This window comes from Trachemys scripta, chromosome 3 (assembly GCF_013100865.1).
Source record: "Trachemys scripta elegans isolate TJP31775 chromosome 3, CAS_Tse_1.0, whole genome shotgun sequence".
Taxonomy (NCBI): Eukaryota; Metazoa; Chordata; order Testudines; family Emydidae; genus Trachemys; species Trachemys scripta.
The window spans coordinates 70,522,164-70,545,472 of NC_048300.1; the positions used below are offsets into that span (position 1 = coordinate 70,522,164).

The window sequence follows — 23,309 nt, forward strand, 5'->3', positions numbered from 1 at the left end:
CACTATAATTGCAATGGGGTAAGTATAGAATCTCGACTAGGAGGCATGGTGTAAAAGGAAGAATTGGTCCAAGGATATGAAAAAGTTAGAAAACCATTCATGCTGCCTGTATCCTAAAAGTCCTTCTGTGTTGCTACCAGCTGCTGCCACCTCTTGAAACTCTGCTTTTAGAAACTGATCACTCAGATGTGACATGGGTTATCCATGTTACATGTGCAACTGGTTCTATACTACATCCTGAAATAGTGAGAGATGCACATGGTAGTGGTACTAGATTACTAGATGATGTATTAATTAACTGCTTCATAATTTATATGCAGCAATTCATCTGTATGTACACAAAGTCTTTGTCCTAATACCCATTTTACCAGACTATTAGCTTCCCTATATTTGTAGGGACAAATCCTATGTGCAAGCAAGGACTGGGGACTAGCAAGAATCCTCTATTTGGGCCACAGAACAGCTTCCCAGCCATAGAGTGAGAGAATGAACCAGACGAGAGATGATGGTCACCTTGCTTAATGCACTATTGGAAGGCATTCAGATACTATGCAGGGAAAGTAATAGAAGATCCTATATAAAATAGAATAGCGCTGTAGAAGTCCCTCCATGGCCCTGTGTAAAGGAGATAGCCATATAGCTGTGAATTCACTACCCAATACCTTCTCCCTGCATGCTAAGGGATAAGGAGTAACCCCTTTCCACAAGCAAATTACATCAGTTCTGCTGACCCAGGGCCCTCCTTGAGACAGCATAATGATCAGTGAAGGAAAAAGCAGCACCTTTGGTCTCATTATTCCTTTTATTTTCATATAAATTAACATTCTAAAAAAATTGAAGTAGAAACACTAAATACAGTATTGCACATAGCGATCTCTGTTAGATATCCTATTATTTCATTTAGTATGGTAATATACATACCGTTGGTACTGAAGGGAACAGGAAGGCTACAAAACCAAAACATGCGACTGTATCCTTGCACTTAAATAAAAATAAATGCAAAAGTTAAGAGCAAAAGACTATAGTTTACATAAATACAAACATGGGTTTGAATCAGTGCCATTAAAATAAACTTTATTTTTAAGTTACTTTCCATAGGTTACTCATAACAGCAAATCTCTTTTCCTTTTGCAAGAAGTAACATTACTCCCAACAACACATGATTTTAGAAATCAATTCTTGATAATCATATTCTTGCCAGAAATTATTGTGAACACAGAATTTCATATAGTTTTATCAAGCTACAGGAGACTTATTTTTCACACAAGTGAAGAACATCTTGTCTAGTGCTTAGTATAAGTGACTAACAATGGATTCCTGAGGTCATATTTTACATTGCCCTTATGACACCTGGTACAGTATATTTGCCTCTGGACAGCCAGGAATGTCTTGTGATATACTAGGCTAGACAGGGAATAATCCACCCCAGCAAGTTAGACCTCAAACCACTCAGAGGTTTATGCTACCCCTATGTCTTCGATGCTAAGAGATTGTGAGCATGTGAACCCAATTCATTCCACACATTGCTGTTTCCAAGAAAACAGTGCTTTGAAAGAGAATGGTTACAAGGCCAATTCATGTTGGGCTCAGTAGTTACATCTGGGGCAGAGGGTCTTTATTGGGTCAACAAATCAAAACTAATAAATCCTTAAGTTAATTTCCAGATCACAAATAGAAATTAATCATGTGGATTAAAAAGGAAGGCATAATCACAGATTTCCATTGCCTCCTAGCCAATGATATGGACTACTTAGAGAGCAAAGTTTATGACTCTGATGTTAAATGTGAAATTGACATGAATTAGTCAATCGCCATTGTTTTGTTACTAGAGTTGACTACTGTATTTCTCTAATGCCAATTCCTAGATATATCTTTTTATATCCCTGTTAAAGGGAGTCTTAAATTAATTGAAAAGATAATTCAGAAAGGAAGTCTAGCTAGAAACATCGTAGTCCTGAGAATCCTATATGACTCAAATAATCAGCAATATAACTGTAATATCCCTTAAGTTTTTCTGCATACAAATCAGCTGCTTTACATGCTAGCAAGCTATAGTGCCCGAGTTCCTCTTTTATCCTCTGAAGTACTCCTGTGATTTTCTGTGTTTACTGCTTTTCACTTAAATGTTTTTGGTTCAGGTTTTCCAACTCCCCTCTCCTGCTATTCACTATCTGGCAAAAGATGAAGAAAAAGTACGATGCCTTATCGATTTTAAAGATAGTTACGGTAAACATCTTGTTCCACAAATATTTAGTCATGGTGGGCAACCAAACAAGTTGAGAAAGCATTGATTATACTGTATAAACAGCACTTAACGATTCAAAATACAAACTACAAATGTCGACATGAAACGGATACAAACAATTCACTAGAAGTAACATTTCTTTCCCTAATCTAAATGCAGTGCCATGGAGTATTTGTGTTAGACAGATGTTGCCAGTAGGAATGGAAATATTTTACTGTATCAAGTAGCATTCTTGTGAAGTTCAACTTTAATAGAATTTTCAGCATGTTCAGAACTGATGCAGATGCTGCCTCTTAGGCATGCTGGTTTGGTCTACTGGTATTAGACCACGAACTTTACAAAATACCAGTTTTTGGGTGGAGAACGAGGCATGGGATATAGGGAACTTGTCTCATGTCCATAACTAATCTATTGCTGGGCACTTAATTACAGTGATTACATTCATTCATGAATGTATAGTACACATCTATCAGTGAGAAACTCTAGAGAACAAAAAGCAAATTTGAAAGGCCAAGAAGAAAACAATGATCTGAATGATGTAGTTTCCTTTCCCGTGCCCAACAGACATGTTGAGTTTTCCTGATCAAGTGGCAATGGCTTTTGCATTTCTTCTCTCAGATCTTCATACTTATCTTTGCTTTCTGAAAAGAAACACCATAAGAAGTTAAGTTATCATATATAAACATATGTATTATGCAAATATGTAAAGCACAGGGATACGTAGGCTGATCACCAAGTGTATCGAATATATAGTTTACTTATAAAACCCTGCAACAAACTCGGTTTTAAACAGATTTAAAGTACAAGATGGCTAACCATGCCTGTGAAATATCTTTTTTTTATACTATTTGTAACTCTATTTATATTGTAAGCATTTTGTGGGCAGGGTCCATCCTTTTGTTGCAAGTACAGTGTCTAGCACAATGGAGTTCTGATCCCCAGTTGGGGCTTTTTAGCAATACAAATAATTATAAACGTTATTTAATGCATGGCTGTTTTAAAGAATACCATCAATCTGCATGATTTTATTCTTACAAAGTGGAAAAATCCAACCGAACAAGTTTTTAAAACCTACATCTTGATGTGATTACAAATAAAGTTGATAAACTAAGATCTAGTTTACCATTCCTAGCCAAGCTATTACTTCATTTACATTTCCTGTGTCACTAACCACGGCCAGTTACAATGAGAAACAACAGCAATAATTCTTTTCTTCGTGTGTTGGATTATGCCAGAGAGATTATGGTAAATGACAACATGTTTCATTTCAAGGACATGTGTCACATGTCACAATGATTCATAAAATAGCATTAAATACAAAACAAACTGAATCATGTTTTTAGGGAAAAACCATGACCAAGGAAATAGTCATTCATTTTTAAATATTGTCAAAAAAGAAGCATGGGCAGACACTATGAAAATTATGGACCAGATTAATTTTCCACTGGGAAAAAAATCCAGCCGTTGTAAAATAGGCCCATGTTCTGAAAATGCTTATGCATGCACTTAACTTTAGCAATTTTAGTAGATGGCCACTGAAGTTAATAGGAATTGCTCATGTGCTTAAAACTAAAGATATGTGTAAGTATCTTCAGGAGCAAGGTGATAGTTTATAGGGCTGTATATAGCTCAAGAGATTAGTAAAAGTAGAGTATCTTCTTTTTATAGATCTTGGTCTCTAACCCAGCCTAGGTGCGTAGTGACTTACAGTCACTGGCATTTAATAGGTTGTCAGTGGCCCAGGGGACAGGTGACCTCATCACAAAATCCCCCATCACAATTGGAAGCTGAGCAGTGGGGCTGAGCATTGGATGAGTTTGGAGACTGAACTACCTCCTCACCAGCAAAGGTCTGTCTCTTCCAGGTTCAGGGGGATAAGGCACATTGGCAGGGCACTTTGGGGAAATTTTCACTGCCACTACCTGAGCTGCGTCTGTTCTGTGGATAAATAAGTCAATCTGGCACCTTTCACAAAAACGCTAAATTCAGACACATTTCAAAATAAACATTAACTAAATATGTCAGGATAACGTACATACAAAATGCAAAAAAGAACAAAGAAAAAGTTAATAGGAGCAGTATAATATAATAATAATAATAATAATAATAATGCAATCCGTTCTTACTATTCCAGAATCATGTCTTGGCTTTATATTATAAAGTGATTTCCCCTTTTTCTGTCTGCACACTTCCTCTGCTTCTTTAACCCTGAAGAAAGAAAATGTGATGAATATTTCACTGGGTTAAAGCCATTTGCAAGACAGCACAATATGTGAATCAAAGATTAAAGTTTAAAGATAACAAATGTGTAACTCCTCACCTCACCCATACATGAATATGCAAGGGTCTGCAAAATACCATTCATAATAAGTATTTGCTATTACAATACCATCAAGAAGACTGTATAATTTACCAGGAAAGATGCAATAACTTCTAATTAGTGTACATAAAAATCACATTCTCTACCATATCATTAAAATTAGGATGCAAATCTATCATGGTTAAAAAATATACTGTCTGACCCAAAGAGTTGCTTTGCAAGTGCACGTATTGGAAACTGCATTTCCATCATTCATTGTTTACACTTCTGAAATGACCCCTCAACATTTCACTGTCTGCATACTGCCAACAAAAGCTTTGCCACTCTTGATTGTGACTATTCCCCAATTTGTCCTTCATTTACCCAATGATTTAATTCATTTTGGCAGAAACTTATGAAACGATTCAGCATAAATGTCCAGTCTTTGCTTTCATATTCATAATTGAGGAAACTTGGTTTTCAATTTAAAACACAAACAGGAACATTTTTCAGTTTTAGAGCAGTTTACAGTCTCTAGTCCTGATTCTGTGATCATTTACTGCTGGGATCAGTGCTTATTATTAGGAGCTGACATCAGCGAGCCCGCTCACAGTAGTAAGTGATTGCAGGATTGGAGGCTAGTCTGGAATCCTTACTCACACAGTATTTATATATTTTGATTTACAATAAGTATGTACAAACCCACCACCAACCCATGCCTATTCAGGCACCTTTGTCAGATATTAAAAGTACAAAATAACGCCAATAGCTGCTCCTCCGACCTACAATAAATCAAGCTCAAGCAATGCTCTCTCCCCCTCCAAAAACAGCCCTTATTATGCTCCTTCCTCTCCAAAAGCCTGGGTAGCCCTTGCAGCAGGCTTTGAACAGTGACACATTTAGGCTTTTTTGGACCAAAGAGAGGAATGGGTTCTAAAGCTGAGGGTTTTTTGCAATGGGACTACTTGCTTCAATGCAGATCCCTCATGTGAGGAGGGCTGCAAGTCAGGACCTAATTAAATGATGCTCAGCAAACACAGCATCTATGATACGATAAACCTCTCTGGGTCCAGCAGCAGGGTGTTGTCATTGGGGTACTACCCCCTGGGACCTGCTCCTGTCAGTAGCCTGCCAGAGCCCACTTCTGGCGAGCTAAAGGACACTGTTTCAAATGTGTTTGCTTCATTAAGATTTTGATTGATCTGTGGATCAATCTAATATTGCCATTGGGTGTTTGAAGCATCGATCCTGTGTCAGGCATTCTGTTATTGAACCTTTATGTTTCAGAGGCTTCTACTGGGTTACTTTGTAAATGGTGGCTCTTAATGGGGTGGACTCTTGAGTGAAGGATGGCAATGTACTTTATAAAGAAAAATATAGCAAAAGAGTCAGGTAAAACCCATATTGACTTTCTGTATAGTTGCCAGCAGTGTGAATTTTGGAGACTGCTTACTTTGCCTTTTTATCATCATCCAACAGTGGGAAATAAACAGGAAAAAGATACTGAAGGAATGAGTACAGAGACCAATGATACATCCTTGGGCTGGTCCCAATGGATATTCTCCAAACCACTTGCATGTCTGCTATTTCGCGGTGACTATAAGGAGCAATGTGAGAAGAAGTTTAAAAAAAAATCATTGTTTTATGTTATTAAGGGCCAGATTTTCAAAAGAGACCAGCTCCCATTTAGAAACTTAAATGCAAGTGGCCAGTTTTTCAGAAGCTCTCAGCACCCAGTGAAAATGTGACCCCCAAGTGTGTCTGCTGAGCACTTTTGAAAATTTGGTGTCAAGTCATTGTCCTTTTTATCCAACTTCAGCCAACATCCCCCAGCTTTTTCACAAATGCAAAATGTATACTTTTACAAATCAGCTTTGATCACGATTCTCTGCCAGTTGTGAAATCAAAGCTCTGACTGCACTCAACATCTTAAACTTAACAAATATAGAAATGTTTCTAATTGTCCAGGTTTTTTTTTTAAAAAAGGTGATTACACATTATTTCGAAACTGCATTTCCAGACTAAATGAGAAGCAGATGAGATGGTGCTGCACAATATACACAGAGCCTTTGCAAAACTGCTTAACAGCCAAGTAATGCGGCTTTTGTAAAAGGTATTGTAAATGGGTTCAATAAAGGTAGCAGCCAAGATGTAGTGGTAGCTTTACAACAGCGGCTTAGACAGATGGTATAAAATGCAGTCGAGTTCACAGGACTCTGTTTGTTCACTTCCAAAGACCGACTTACCCTTCCTAATCGACTTCTATGTAAATTTGATCACATTTGAAGGAAGGAAAGTCACCCATCTCCTGTGGTCACTTCCTAATAATCTATTAGACAGTTTTTCCAAGAAAAGATATTACCTCACCCCCCCTTGTCTCTTTAGACACATTTGAGACATTAAAAAGGGTCTATTACTAAGATTAATATACAACAGTGTATCTATCATTTTATGCAATTATAGCTGCTAGATAAGTGGCATATCCCACTTTAGCAAAAGTGGGTCAGATTCTTGGCTGCTGTAAATCAGCAGAGCTCCTTGTGGCCTAGTATGTGCTCCTAACTCATCAACAAATTCATGGGTTATACTAAATAACTGATATTCTGCAAATACTAAGACTTCTCAACAACCTCTAATGCGAAGAACAGATGGTGTGAAACACCCCACAATATTTTTCTAAACCAACTCACTCTGATCTGGAAATTGCTGTCCAGTAACATAAGGGAAGCTTTAGTTCCATGCTCTATCCCAACTAAGTGACCCGTCCCTGGGACATACTGGCCATTGTGTTTTATTGATGACCACATATGGCAGTTCTGTTGTGGACTGCGAGTCAATGCAAAGTCGCTGACTTGGATATTTTCTGGTAGATGTCAGAGATGCCCAGGCAGATCCAAGAGAAAACTAACTGTTCATGGCATTACAATGGGAACAAAAAAAACTCACATATATTGTAAGTACTTCATCAGCATAAGGTGCTAAAATTCTATCTTTATCAGTGGAATCTTTGAGCTATCCAACATTGATTTCCCCTCCATTCTAAAAAGAATATTATTTCTAAACCAGATAATATTGTAACTTAGAGCTGGTTAACATATTTCAAATTCCAAAATTGACAAAGTTTAATTAAAATTTTGAATTTCATTCAGAAAAGGGAAGAAATAACCATAACTTTTAGTGAAAATGTCTCCATATTTCAACCAGCTCTAATTATAGGTCGTGGTCCTATATGAAAGAAATCCTACAGAAGTTGACAGGCAGCTTGGCCAAGAGTCTTGGGGCTGCGAGAGTGCTGGGTAGGCAATGGGAGCAAGCAGAGCTGGGCAGCCAGGATCAGGAGGAGTTGATCCTGGGGAGGCACTCTAGTGAGTGGCCAGGAAGCGGGTAGTGTGTGAAGGGCTGGGGGGCAAGTTGATGGTGGGCTCTGAGGTGAATAAGGAGTGTTGGGGACTGTAGGGTGAGGGGCTAGAGCTGCGATTGGGATCTTGGAAGGTCAATGGGGATTTGGGGAGAATGGGGGATGCTGGGGGCTGAGGTCAGTGGAACGAATGTCAGGGCTGCTGGTGTGATGTGTGTGGGGGCTGTCAGGAGAAGTGGAGGCTGATGGAGGGTCGTTTGGGTATATGTGGGTGGGTGGGAAGGGTATTCAAAGGCTTGTGTGGAGTTTTGTAGGGTAGGGAGCACTTTGCTGAGCAAACCTGGTGCAGGGGGTGTTTATACCGCAGAGGGCTGGCAGCAGCTGAAGCAGAGCACTTCTGCTCTGGATGTGCTGCTCTGGCAGAGAGGACTGCGAGGCAGCATCCTCAGAGGTTCTCATCCCTCTCGTCTGTTTCTCCTACAGAGGGAACTCACTTCTCAGGAGGATAATTTACATTGGAAACAGCCCCAGCCCTGCTCCTGCCAGCTCTCCCCCTTCAGCTCTCCCTTTGGGTTAAAAAACATAGAGGACCCCCCCTCTGTGAGAGACAGATAGCTCAGTGGTTTGAGCATTGGCCTGCTAAACTCAGGGTTGTGAGTTCAATCCTTGAGGAGGCCACTTAGGGATCTGGGGCAAAAATCTGTCTGGGGATTGGTCCTGCTTTGATCATGGGGTTGGACTAGATGACCTCCTGAGGTCCCTTCCAACCCTGATATTCTATGATTCTATGATCTAGCCAGCAAGTCCTCACCTTCCCCCAGACTTTGTATTCCCATCTCTGCTGCTTCCATTCTACCTTGGGCAGGGGCTGGGTGACAGCTGCCATGGCATATGGATCTCAGTCTAGTTTGGCAAAGTGTGTGTGTGTGTGTGTGTGTGTGTGTGTGTTTCAGCTGGGGGGAGGCAGCATACGTTCTCTGCATGCCATAACAAGTCATAGGTGGGGTGGAAATCAGTAAGTTCACTGCTGCTGTTTTGTATTACTACAGCTTTGGAAGAGAACTGCAGTGTTTATATTGGTTTGTTAAGGAGTGGCTTGTTTTGAGAGACAATAGGACTTGTCACTGTTGAAAAACCTGGCCACCCTGCTTGGCCACCCTGCTCAAATTTGCCCCTCCCCACATCATGACAGAGGCGTGTCTGGGTCAAACCTGAATGAGTGGTGCTTGCCTCCCCCCATACTTCTACCATAGCCACTGAATCATAGCAGGCTCATCATGCCTGCCCCCTGAAAATCCGCTGCACCCCCACAGTGTAGAACCTCTGTTTTAGGGGGCAAGAGGAGAGCAGCATACTGACTTTTCGCCTAAAACGGCAGATTGTCTTGTATATCACATGCACTGTCTACTTTAAGGAAGGCAGGGCCCCCAACATCCACAGAATACAAGGTCCCAAAAATCTTTAATCTGGACCTGTTTATATATATTGAAATCTCCAACTGCAACTTTGACTGTTTTGCAGGATAGCTCTTGCAGAGACATGCTACAAGCCAATTGGCAATTAAACTTGGACTCTTAATAGGTCTTGTCTTCCAGTTTGGAAAATTAGGTCTTTAATTCTTCAGGACAGTGCAACACAGTATTAGGCACTAAGAGAGCTTCACCTGCTTCTACTCTAGACTATCATAAAAGGTACATGGTGCGGTGTGACTTATGTTCTAAGACAATGAGCCAATTGGTAGGCTGCATGGCCAATACTAAAAAAGAACTTCTCTTGAGCCTGTGAATATGTAATTTATGGCACTATAAATGTGGTAAGTGAAAAATAGTGTGGTCTAGTGGACAGGGCCCAAAGCTGGGAGCCAGGAACTACTGAATTCTACTCACAGACAAACCACTTACTCATTGTGTGGCTTTGGGCTACTTTAACCTGTCTGTCTCTTGGCCTCCTGCTCCTGTGATGAGATACATGCAGGCAGATTCTTGTGCTTGCAGGGAGCCTCACTGAAGTCAATACAACTCCACATGCATGCATCTCTAGCATTAGAAACTAAGCTTCTTCATCTGTAAAATGAAGATAAAATTTAGCTACATCACTGGGGTGCTGTGTGAGGCTTAATTTGTGACTATATAAAAAAATGGAAAGCATTGTGTAAGTGTTAAACTGTAGTATTACATACAAGAAGTTTGGTAAAAGCATTACCTTTTATCTCCAGCCTACAGCTGTGATCATTAGGCTTCTTCGGTGCTAAATCCAAAAGCAACTAAACTATTATTAATTGTTGCAATGTGCAAACATATATTCTGAAGGCTGAAAATAGGACTTAATCCAGGATTTTGTTTAAATTTAAAATTAAAATGTACTGATTTCTCCTTTCAAAAAGCTCTAAAAATATACTGGTTTGAAAATTTCTACCACTTAAAATTACAGAAATCAAAAGGGCAGACAAGCAGCCACCAGCTAGACTAATACTTTAAATTAGTTGGACATGACTTTGAAATGTCATCAGCAGTTTCCTCCCTTCCTTGGAAGTCAGTATGTTTGTACTTTTTCACTATGATAAAGTGGACAGAGGAATGAACTCATTTTAAATTCCCTTTTCTTTGCCAACTGCCATGTTTTATAATACCTGCTGTGATATGCACAGGATTTGTCAATTATTTAAATTAATAATTTTGAATTATGCAAATGATTATATTTAACATTTCCATTGTTTTCTCATCTATACATATGAAAGGAATTTTCAAATTGGATAAGCATAAGGCAGAGAAGTGAGAAGAACCTTGGCTAATATATTTTCTATTTGTTCTATTAAGAAATATGCTAAAAATTAGTCATATATATGTATGACTGATTTAATATATATTGAAATATATGTTGAATATTTTATAATGTATAAAGTGCCTATCACCATACCAATCAGCAATACTTGCAAAAAAATTAAAACAGAAATTATATTTAAATAGCTATAAAGTATGAACAAAATTAAAGAGAACAACCTGTGCTAGCATCAAAAATATATTATTAGCCACACAGGAATAAAACAAAAGAAATGAAGACAAAGGGAAAAACACCAAATCAATAAAAAGATTGGGGGGAGAGGGGAAGGACTGAGAACCGTGGAATGTCCACAATTCTAATAATAAACAAGAATCTTGGAAGGGATATAAACCATCATGCCTCAAGGAACAAACTCACCTCTTACTATTGGGGTTAGGAGGAAATTTTCCCTGGGGGCAAATTATTCCACAACTGGCTACTGCAGGGCTTCTTGCACCTTCCCCCAAAGCATCTGGTGCTGTCCACTGGGAAGCAGGTCACTGGATTTGATGGACCACTGATCTGATCCAACTGCTATAGTCCTAAATATGTTTTGTCTAAGTAAGCACTGTGAGGTTGGGCCCCATTTTTGTAATAAATGTTCTAGCTATTACAACACAAAACCACTGAACAAATTCACAGTTTCAAGTGAATCAGAAAAAAGTAGGTCAGTTACATGTCATAATCCTGGAAGAAGATGTGGCTGAAAGTACAGTACATAGAAATTAAAGGTCACAAGCTCATTTACTCATACTCATTTTACTGTTCTTTAATAGTCTAAGAAACTAGTCTTAATCTTAATATTTTTACATAAATAATAAACTAGGATACAATTTGCTAAAACATACACTTTTACTTACTGCTCTGATGATATCAACCCTATCTCAGCTCTCTTCACTGGGTTCCTGCTTCATTCTGAATAAAGTTCAGACTCCTTTATGTCACTTTTAAGGCTTACCACAATTTTGCTTCATCTATATCTCATTGTTTCTACTTACTTTTACTCTCACACCTTTTGCGCTGCTCACTCATCTTACCTTGGTGTCAATCACCTTTGGCTCACTCACATTTTTGTGCCTTTTTCTCACTCCCCTACTATTGACTTCAGTGTCAATGCATGTGGAGGTGCTATTTAATGAGTTTTACTCAGACGTAATAATTTTTTGAACACTGTAAGTGACCTGGTCAGAGAGATAAAGTTACTGTTTAACTATGGTGCGTTATTACTATTTTCTGTATGAATATATTTATCTAACTTCATAGGGGACTGTGGGAAAAGCAAGCAGGAAAGGAACATTTCTATACAAGAAAACCTCACTGGGGTGGGGGAGAGAAGGGAGGACAATTACAGAACAATGGCATACATCCAGGTTGCTGTGACACAGATCTTCTAAAAAGCCCTTTGCTGGAAAGGGGGAGGGTGTCAATTGTCAGGAGCTTTCTAGAGGGACAGGCTGACAGAGAGACACTTTGCTTTTAAGGGGGCTGTTTGGTCACTGTATTACCACAGTCATTGCTGCTGATGTGTAAAGAACTGTAGGACCAGTCTACACTACAGCACTACATCGGCAGAACTGCACCAATACAATGGTGCCACTGTAGCACGTCTGGTGAAGATACGCTATGCCGATGGGAGAGCACTCTCTCACCAGCATAATTACTTTACCTCAGCGAGAAGCGTAAGCATTGTTGGTGGGAGAGCATCACCTGCCGACACAGTGCCGGTGTGGACAGTGCAAAACTTGTGACACTTTTCACACCCCTGAGTGATGTAAGTTAGATCAGCTTAACCGGTAGTGTAGACCTGCCCCAAGTCAGACCTGCTGAGATAATCATCCTGTGATTCCATCCTGAGACAGGTGATGGCACAAGGCCTGAGAACAGAGAAGAGGATGCATTCAGACAGACCAGGAGGGGTCAGAGGTGCAGTTAACCCAATAACTGTGATAGGGACTACTCACATGCTTAAAATTAAGCATGTGCTTAACTGCTTTGCTGGATCCAGGCCCGAAAGTCCTCAGTTTCCATTTTTCAAGCCCTTCCCAAAATCCACTCCTTTCAGCAAACTTTCACTTCCATTCCATTGCTAGCTACTCCTTTTCTGCCCCCACCGTATTGCCTCGATTAAAACACAAGAATATACAAGCTTCATACATAACACATCATCAGTCACATTGTCTTTTATAGTCTTTGCCCCTCCCTTCTTCACCTGTTGTCATTTCTTGTGTTTTTTAAAATCAAGACCTAATCTTACAAACACTTACTATCAGGGTTAGTACTCACTATTGTGGGTTGTCCAATTTAAAGCTAATGTTGTTCCAGTACTGTAAAAGGGTAAATGGGATGACCCAGGTAATTATAAGCCTGTCAACCTGACATTGATCCTGGACAAGATAATGGAGAGGTTGATACAGGACAAAGGAGCGTAACATAATTAATGCCAATCAACATGGATTTAAGGAAAATCCTGTTAAACTCACTTGATATCTTTTTTCATAAGATGACAAGTTTGGTCAATAAAGGTAATAGTATTGATATATTATACTTATGCAGCATCAAGTCAAATATCTTACAGAAATCTGACATTTTAATTAAAAACTAGAATACTACAAAATTAATATGGCACACATGACATGGATTAAAAGCTGGCTAACAGGATAGTTCTCCAAATGTAATTGTAAATGGGAATTGTCATTGAGCAGGTGTGTTTCTAGTGGGATTCCCACAGAAATCAGTGCTTGGCACTACACTATTTGAAGATGATCTGGAAGAAAACATAAAATCATCACTGATAAAGTTTTCAGAGGACACAAAAATAGGGGAGTGGTAAATAATGAAGAGGACAGGTCACTGATACAGAGGGATCTGAATTGCTTGGTAAGCTGGCAACTGCAAGCAAACACTATCCATGTTAATAGGTGCAAAAGTAAACGTATACATATATGAACAGAGAATGTAGACCATACTTACAGAATGGGGGACTCTACCCTCGGAAGCAGTGACTCTGAGAAAGATTTAGAGGAGGTGATAGATAATCAAATGAACGAACTCCCAGTGCAATGCTGTGGCCAAAAGGATGAATGTGATCCTTGGATGTTGATCAATTGGAGAGAGTTCAGAGAAGAACCCAAGAATGGTAAAAGAATTAGAAAACCTGCCTTATAGTGGCAGATTCAAGAAGTTTAATCTACTTAGTTTAACAAAGGGACGGTTAAGGCGTAACTTGATTACAGTCCATAAGTACCTATATGTGGAACACATATTTGACAACAGACTCTTAAATGTAGCAGAGAGAGATATAGCAAGATCCAATGGCTGGAAGCTGAAGCTAGAGAAATTCAGACTGAAAATAAGGCGTACATTTTTAACAGGGTAATTAACTATTGGAACACATTATCAAAGGTTGTGATGGATTCTCCATCACTGGCAATTTTTAAATCAAGACTGGATGTTTTTCTAAAAAGTGATGCTCTAGTCCAAACAGAGATTATTTTGCAGAAATTCTATGGCCTGTGTTACACAGAGAGTCAGACTAGATGAGCACAATGGTGCCTTCTGTCCTTGGAATCTATAAATTGCAGAGACCAGTCACAACAGTGTGCAATCTCAGGATCAGACCTGTACGATGCTTTATAAATATTAAGTAAAATTTCCATAATTTGAATCCACCTCATCCAGACAGATGTATGTCTTCACTTAGCTAAAATGGTTTATTCCAGAAAGGATTTCCTCCAATGCAGCTACAGCAATAGTGAAACACTCAGTAAATGTAAAAAAACATGCAACAACCATGAGCATGTGAAAAACCTACATTTTAGCTAGTTATTATGCAGTGCAAAAGAGAGGCTCTCAAATCCTGCCTTTGAATAAAATTTGGATAGTTTACTAAGGGTTAATCTAAACAGAGGGAGCGGTTTCTTGTTTCCATCATAATAAAATTGTTTTTCTTCAGCACTTTCACCTCCCACTCCCCCTATTTATTGTCAGGCAAATATATACAAAAAGTTCACCATGATTAAGTTTAAAGACAGCTTGCAAGATGAATAAGGGAGATACACTTTGGCACAGATACAGGAAAAAGAAACCAGACGTCCTTGCAGCCCCGAAGGCAGAATCATTTTATCTACCTTCTAGACCAAACGCCAGCCTGACCACAGCCTTATCAAGACTGAGAGAATTTCTCTCATCATTCAATCCAATGAGAAGGGGAGCCACTTTCCTGCCACAAAGCATTAATAATTTTGTCTGAATAAGTATCTGTGGCAGACAGATTCATTTCCGACTGGCTCCGAGTAGGCTTGGTGGAGATACCCTTACACTTCACTAGAGTCTACTAGTACATGACAAATTTAAACATACTGACAAGGTTGGAATGTTGCATGCTTTAGGTAGTAGAAATGGTCACAACAAACCTTCCAACAACAAGCTAAGAGCAGACATTACTATTACACTTCGACAAGATACTTCATGAAACTCAACACCATTGTGTCTGTACAAATCCAATACATTGTGAGACAGAGTAAAAAACCAAGCGAGGCAAGAGATTTCATAGTTAGAATTAAATGGATTTTTAATCAGTTAAATAAAAGAAAAAAGGGATGTCACATGCTAAACAAAGGATTTAAACTGTTCTGTGAGGATTGCTCTGTCTTGCAAGTAACATGTTTATAATACTAAGACACATGAGCAATTTCTTTAAAAATCAGCCAAACCATTCAGTGCCAGATATTTCTCCAATCTCTGGAATACCACATAAGGAAAGAGAGTTATAAAAATCTTTCTTGTGAAACTGTTTATGAAGAGAAGGGCTAAATGTGATTATTTCACCCTGTTTTTAAATGTGTTTATTTAATTATTTACTAAATATTCTTTTAGAGCAGAAGGTCATATTTCTTGCATGAGATAATCACAGCTAGAAATCAGAACTGTTAAAATAAAAGTAGTTTATAAAACACAAGCAAAAGTTTAGAGCTCTTGCACTAAGCTATCAGGGTTGAAGTGATGAAACAGACAGGATTCAGTAACTGACTGCAAAGACTTTTACACAGATAAGAAGCACATTATAATGTACCTGGTCCCATCAAATTGACGGATGAAACCTAACCTCTGCCTACCAACAAAGAGGTTATGCGTTGGACTATCTTGATATCACAGCCAACTTCTTGCACTGCTCCTTTAAGGACTGAGTAGCAGACAATAGCTGGCCGAAAGGCACTGTGATTAATCATACTTTGGCTCAGGGGATCAAGGACAAATGGATTAAAATGTTTTAATCTGACCACTTAAAATAGAAGCTAACCTGTAGCAGAACCCTGGACATTTTCCTCCTTTGTCAACAACTGATGTCCAGAACTGATGCCCAGTACTGCCCCGAGATGTCATTTCTCAAACACACATCTTGACAATACAATGAAAAAGGTGCCCGGTGTGTTTTGTAGATGAAGATTTCGTTGAGATTAGCAAGTATTGTAGATCTACATTTTATTTATTTTACTTTCAGAGATTAGTCCACATCTTTGGATGATGAAATCTGGCATAACTTCCTTGATTGTACATTATAGAAACATGGAATCATAGGACCAGAAGGAACCTCGAAAGGTCTTCTAGTCCAGTCCCCTGCACTCATGTCAGGACTAAGTATTACATAGACCATCCCTGACAGGTATTTGTCTAACCTGCTCTTGAAAATCTCCAATGATGGAGATTCCACAACCTCCCTAGGTGATTTATTCCAGTGTTTAATTACCCTGATGGTTAGGAAGTTTTTCCTAATGTCCACCTAAACCACCCTTGCTGCTGTTTAAGCCTATTGCTTCTTGTCGTATCCTCAGGAGTTAATGAGAACAATTTTTCTCCCTCTTTCTGATAACTACCTTTTATGTACTTGAAAACTGTTATGTCCCCTCTCAGTCTTCTCTTCTCCAGACTAAACAAACCCATTTTTTTCAATCTTTCCTCATAGGTCATGTTCTAGACCTTTAATCATTTTGTTGCTCTTTTCTGGACTTTCTCCAGTTTGTCCACATTCTCCCTGAAATGCGGCGCCCAGAACTGGACATAATACTCCAGGAGAAGCCACACCAGTGTGGAGTGGAGCAGAAGAATTACTTCTCAGGCCTTGCTTACTACACTCCTGCTAATATGGCCCAGAATTATGTTTGCTTTTCTTGCAACAGTGTTACATGTTGACTCATTTAGCTCGTGATCCACTATGATCCCCAGTACTCCTTCCTAGGCAATCATTTCCCATTTTGTGTGTGTGCAACTGATTGTTCCTTCCTAAGTGGAGTATTTTGCATTTGTCCTTATTGAATTCCATCCTATTTACTTCAGACCATTCCTCCAGTTTGTCCAGATCATTTTGAGGAAACTACAATCCATTGGTAATCTTCCAGAAAATACTAGCCACTATGGATGTAGAAGCTCTCTACACCAACATTCCACACAAAGATGGACTACAAGCCATCAGGGACAGTATCCCCGATAATGTCACGGCAAACATGGTGGCTGAACTTTGTGACTTTGTCCTCACCCACAACTATTTCACATTTGGGGACAATATATACCTTCAAGTCAGCGGCCCTGCTATGGATACCCGCATAGCCAACATTTTTATGGCTGACTTAAAACACGCTTCCTCGGGTCTTGTCTCCTAATGCCCCTACTCTACTTGTGCTACATTGATGACATCTTCATCATCTGGACCCATGGAAAAGAAGCCCTTGAGGAATTCCACCATGATTTCAACAATTTTCATCCCACCATCAACCTCAGCCTGGACCAGTCCACACAAGAAATCCACTTCCTGGACACTACAGTGCTAATAAGCAATGGTCAAATAAACACCACCCTATACTGGAAACCTACTGACCGCTATACTTACCTACATGTCTCCAGCTTTCATCCAGACCACAGCCTACAGCCAAGCTCTAAGATACAACCATATTTGCTCCAATCCCTCAGACAGAGACAAACACCTACAAGATCACGATCAAGCGTTCTTACAAATACAATACCCACCTGTTGTAGTGAAGAAACAGATTGACAGAGCCTGAAGAGTACGCAGAAGTCACCTACTACAGGACAGGCCCAACGAAGAAAATAGCAGAATGCCACTACCATCACCTTCAGCCCCCAACTAAAACCTCTCCAGTGCATCGTTAAGGATCTGCAATCTATCCTGAAGGATGATCCCTCACTCTCACAGATCTTAGGAGACAGGCCAGTCCTCGCTTACAGACAGCCCCCCATCCTAAAGCAAATACTCACCAGCACACAAAACCACACACCACACAAAACAAAACACAAACCCAGGAACCTATCCTTGCAACAAAGTCCATTGCCAACTCTGTCCACATATATATTCAGGGGAAACCATCATAGGACCTAATCACATCAGCCACACTATCAGAAGCTCGTTCACTTGCACATCTACCAATGTGATATATGCCATCATGTGCCAGCAATGCCCCTCTGCCATGTACATTGGCCAAACCAGACAGTCTCTATGCAAAAGAATAAATGGACACAAATCAGACGTCAAGAATTATAACATTAAAAAAAAAAAGTCAGAGAACACTTTAACCTCCCTGGACACTCAATTACAGACCTACAAGTCAAAATTATTCAACAAAAAAACTTCAAAAACAGACTCCAACGAAAAACTGCAGAACTGGAATTAATTTGCAAAATGGACACCATTAAATTAGGCTTGAATAAAGACTGGAAGTGGATGAGTCATTACACAAACTAAAAACTATTTCCCAGTTCTAATTTCCTCCCTACTGTTACTCACACCTTCTTATCAACTGTTTGAAATGGGCCATCCTGATTATCACTACAAAAGATTTTTTTCTCCAACTGATAATAGCCCACCTTTATCAATTAGTCTCAGAGTTGGTATGGCAACCCCCATTTTTTCATATTCTCTGTGTGTGTGTGTGTGTATGTATATCTATCTATATCTATATATCTATAATCTTCCTACTATATTTTCCTCTGCATGCATCCTTAGCTCACAAAAACTTATGCTCAAATAAATTCGTTAGTCTCTAAGGTGCCACAAATACTCCTCATTCTTTTTTCTGAAACAAAGAAGTCATTAAGCATCTCTGCCATTTCCATATTTTCTGTTATTGTTCCCCCCACTCCCATTGAGTATTGGGCTTACCCTGTCCTTGGTCTTCCTCTTGCTTCTAATATTACTCCATTTTTTAACTTGAGTATTGAATGGCCTTTGGATCCATTTCAGTACTACAAGTCCTTGGCACTCTGCAAAACTTGATACCAGAGCGGATCAGAAATCTTCTGCTGGAATGATTCTCTGACAAAAAATGCAGTTTCTGTAAAATTTCTGGCTGGAAAATCTAAATGAAATTTTTCATTCTGGACAGGTTCAACCCAAATAGGAATATTTAGTTTTGAACTGTTCAGCTTAGAACTGATGTGAAACATTTTTCTGGATCATGGTGCATAGCCTTATTAAAGTTGTAATTTGGGCTCCCGTTCTCTCCTATTGTCTGGGCTCTGTGGAGGACTACATCTCTCACACTGGAGAATGGACTCCCCTACAATCAAGCAGCATGGGACATCAAGGCATGAAAGTGACATCTCATGGGAGATGTAATCCGACCAGGAAGTCTGGCCCATAGGGAAGAATGGAGGTATCAGGTATTCATATAAGAGCACCCATGAGGCAAAGCACCACAATAGTAAATGCAGTTTAATGTTGAACTTAGAAGCATTTCATGTTAGTGCAATCAAAATGTTTGATTTTGGTTTAAATTATGTTGAAATGTTCATTTTGATTGAAAGTGTAGAAATGTTTTATTTCAACATTTCCTAATTTACATTTTTTGAATACTTCACTCCATGAAATATTTTAATATTGCATTTTTTTCCCTCCTGATTTAGGATGACAAATGTTGAAACATTAGAATTTCCTGTGGGACACAACTTCCGAATTTCACTCAGCATCACTTGGGACCAAGATTCTGGTGGTCTAGGGGATTTTGTCTTGTTCTGCTATGACAGTGGTCTCCAAACTTTTTTGATTGCGCACCCCTATCATTAAAACTTTTTGAGCACGCACCCCTGCCGCAGAGCTGGCTCTACCATTTTTGCTGCCCCAAGCAAAACTGCCAAAGCAAAAAAAAATGCTGCGCACCCCAAAGGATCCTCTTGCACAACGAGAGAAAGGCCAATTGTGTAATAACCATGGTGTCCAACCATATATAGAGAAACATATCTGCACAAATACACACACACATCCAAAGTTCAAAAGGGCAACACTTTTAAAATTAAAGGAAATCCCATCCTTAAATCACCAAATGGTGCAGAATTGCCAACTCTTGTGATTTTATTACAAGTATCTCTTATACATATACATATATACACGTACATACACACACAATGTTTCTATACCTCCTGATTTATACCAGCAAATTCATGAATTTTGTCCTTAGTCAAAGTGGTCACCATTTCCCATTACTTTCAACAAGACTGAAGCAAGGCTACCTTCAGGACAGATGACCATCATTTCCTTACATCCTACATCAGCTAATTTTACATTGATTTTGAAATGTGGCCTTGCTAGGCAATGCTACTAATCTTCATTATCACAGGAATGACACATTGAAGACTTATTATAGACATTTTTCACCCTCTGATTCTCCCCCCACTTCCCCATTCCTTACTAAGTGAATAGTTCCATGTTCCCTGATCTCTCATTCTCAGGTCTAATTTACTGGTTCTTATTATAAGGGTTAACAAAAGATCCCTTAAATTACTTTGGGAGGACATAGCTCGTGCTCGGAGATTTAATGCCCTTCTTTGCAAGCAATAGTGGCAGATTACCAGTATGTGTCTTACTCTGCAATGCATAGATATCTAATGCCAGACATTAAATTGCTCAACGGCAAGTTTTAAATCATCCTGCTGGGGAATCTGTAGGGAGACATACCAGTCTTTCTGCAGGGGGAGATCAATGAGCTGTGGAGACATGTTGGCCAGAAATCTCCCTTTCATCTAGATATACAATGTGACCAGCTTTATATATATACACCAAGTGCCAGCTTAACTGCTATTCTTATGGGAATGGGCAACTTTTAGAGTCAAATGAGGAATAAATTTAGGGGGTTACAGATTATTTTTAAAATGTCAAAGATTTAGCATGTGAGTTAAAAGGTTGGATGGAGTCAGTGAAATGAAGTTCTCATACTTAGTGTGAGGTGGAAGATGTCAGAACTTTACAATAATGAAGTAGATCTAGTTTATGACCTTCTCCCACCTACAGCTAAGAGTCAGTCAAAGTGCATTTCTATTAGCTCACACCCCATTTCATAAATATGTGCCAGGATGAGTAGACAATCAGTTTTCCCACACACACATTTAGGGGTTCCCAACTGTTCCTCTCCTTTTGTGCAAGCAGGAGCTCTTCCCCACGTTCAGATAGACTCCTACAATTTTGCAAGGGGTGGGGCTACCTGGGGCAGCAGTGATTGTCTGAAGAGACTGCAGCAGTACTCTGAGCAGAGGTAGAGAGAAAGGAGCTTCTGTGCCTACTCTGCCATGCAAAAAAGGGAGGCCGGATTATTAACAACGCCTCTCCAGGTTTAGTGACAAGGCTAGCAGGTTTTAATTAGGCTCTAATGCTGCTCCAGTGATACTGGCATTTTAAAATGTTGGACTTTTCCTTTTATTTACTTTTTAAACTTAAAATAAGGTTTGAAAGCCATCACCTCTCATTGCTACTGTCATGAGCCAGAGTATACATAATTAAAAAAAAAAAAAAAAAAAAGTTTGTCTCTGTTAGTCTTGAAAGACAGATTTTGCCACCCAGACCAATAGAAGACATTCCAATAATTAACTTTGTATATACCTATACCCCACAAGGGTTTACTCACTCTGTATTTGACTGCCATCCAAGTGTGTCTGCACACTCTGGGGATTTTTCTCTGAGATTGAGGAATTTGCCCACCTCAGCCTGAAGATAAGACTCTAAGTGTGCTTCCTCAGATTTCCCTCCTCCCAGTCAATCTTCAATTCTTGGGGAGGTTCTTGCCCTACCGCTCCAGACTATTCCAGGTTTATAGTCAGGTGGCACAGTTGTTCCTGCCTAGCCCTCTGTCTCCCTTCTTTGGATGGTAGAGAAGGCAGCCAGTGTTCCTTTCTCTCTGATCTGGCTCAAGTGCAACTAAATCTGAAAAAAATGCATTTAATGATGGACACCTCATCACCTGGACGATCTAGAGAAACCAGAAGGAATTTAGAGAAATTTAAAAAAAAAATAGGAGATTGACGAGATTGATTTAAAAGGAAAAAGTTAAATACTTAGAGCTTGACATGCTCAAGGGGCACAGGATTAAAGCTGGGTGAAATTTTTTCACCAAAACTTTTTTTTGGTGAAAAATGCAGATTTGGTGACACTGAAACATTTTGCAAATTCATGTTGATTTTGCCAAATTGCTTCAGCCAAATAAAATAAAATAAATTAATTCCAAATGGAAATATTTAAAAAAATTTTATTTGAAACGACTTTAAAAAAAAATCCTTTACTTTTATGTACATTTTTTTTAAAAGATTAAAAAGTGCTTGAAGTAGTAATAAAGTGTTTCACTTTGGGTCTAACAAAACTTTTGACCCAAAATGACTTTTTAAAACTTTTTAATTAAAAAATATTTTCTGTTGAACTTGATTTTTTCCCCAATTTTTGAGAACTGCTAATGAACAGAAAACTATGTTATTTGCACCGCTCTAGATAAAATAGCTGCCTATAAACAAAACATTTCATATCTAGATGTCTGAGAGTCTTAATCCTAAATACTGAACAGGAAATGTTTGTTCAGGACCAAGATCAGACATTTCAATTCCAAATAGTGGATGTGCTACTTTCACCTACAACATGTTATATCCCTGAACACAGCTCTAATCCTACCCTAAGTGACCTGTCCTGCTTCCATTACACCCACTTTTCAGAATCCCATCACATGATCCACAAGGTCTGGCTGTAACATATACTGATAGACACACGCTCACAGCTCATAATATGTGAATGTAACATGTGGTCTATTAATGGCACATTACAAAAATATAGTGGAAGAAAAAAGGTGAGATCATTCAAAGTTTGTTAGTTCATTAATTCAAAATCGAGCCAAATTCTAATGTTGGTGGGGTTGCACAGACGTAACAAGCGCTGAATTTGGAGCCAATTGTTTGCAAGCTTATGATATCCTTTCATCTCTGAAAAGATTATACCTGCCAAGATTGAATATCAAAACAAAGCCATTTTTAGTTATGAAACACAGAACAAAAGTATTTTAAAGTACAAAACACGCTTCTTTAAAAAAAAAAGATGTGTAAATAAAAAAAGTGGCTAAATGGGTCTTGTTTAGACTTAAAAAACAAAACAAACAAACAAACAAAAAATCAACCTTAGGCTGAGACCCAGCATAAGAAATTTCAGCCTAAACGGAACATTTCTGAGAATATTATAAACAACTCAGAGTGATTTAGAATGGAATGCCCATAGTACCCTTGACTAAAGTGTTGCTACCAAACACAGTGCAGTTAAGGAAATCCCAATAGTA

The 23,309-nt window shown here is 39.0% G+C and overlaps 1 protein-coding gene across 2 annotated transcripts in view; it reads right to left on the reverse strand.

The window, feature by feature from the left end:
- Window positions 1-783: 783 nt before the first annotated feature.
- FMN2 (formin 2) overlaps window positions 784-23,309 on the reverse strand; it is a 229,686-nt gene continuing 207,160 nt past the window's right edge. For both annotated transcript variants that reach the window (XM_034765035.1, XM_034765034.1), the window contains 2 exons: window positions 4,372-4,453; window positions 784-2,886 (listed from right to left, as the gene is read on the reverse strand). In XM_034765035.1, the coding sequence (XP_034620926.1) occupies window positions 2,860-2,886; window positions 4,372-4,453 (109 nt within the window). In that variant the 3' untranslated portion in view covers window positions 784-2,859. The remainder of the gene's footprint in view (window positions 2,887-4,371; window positions 4,454-23,309) is intronic.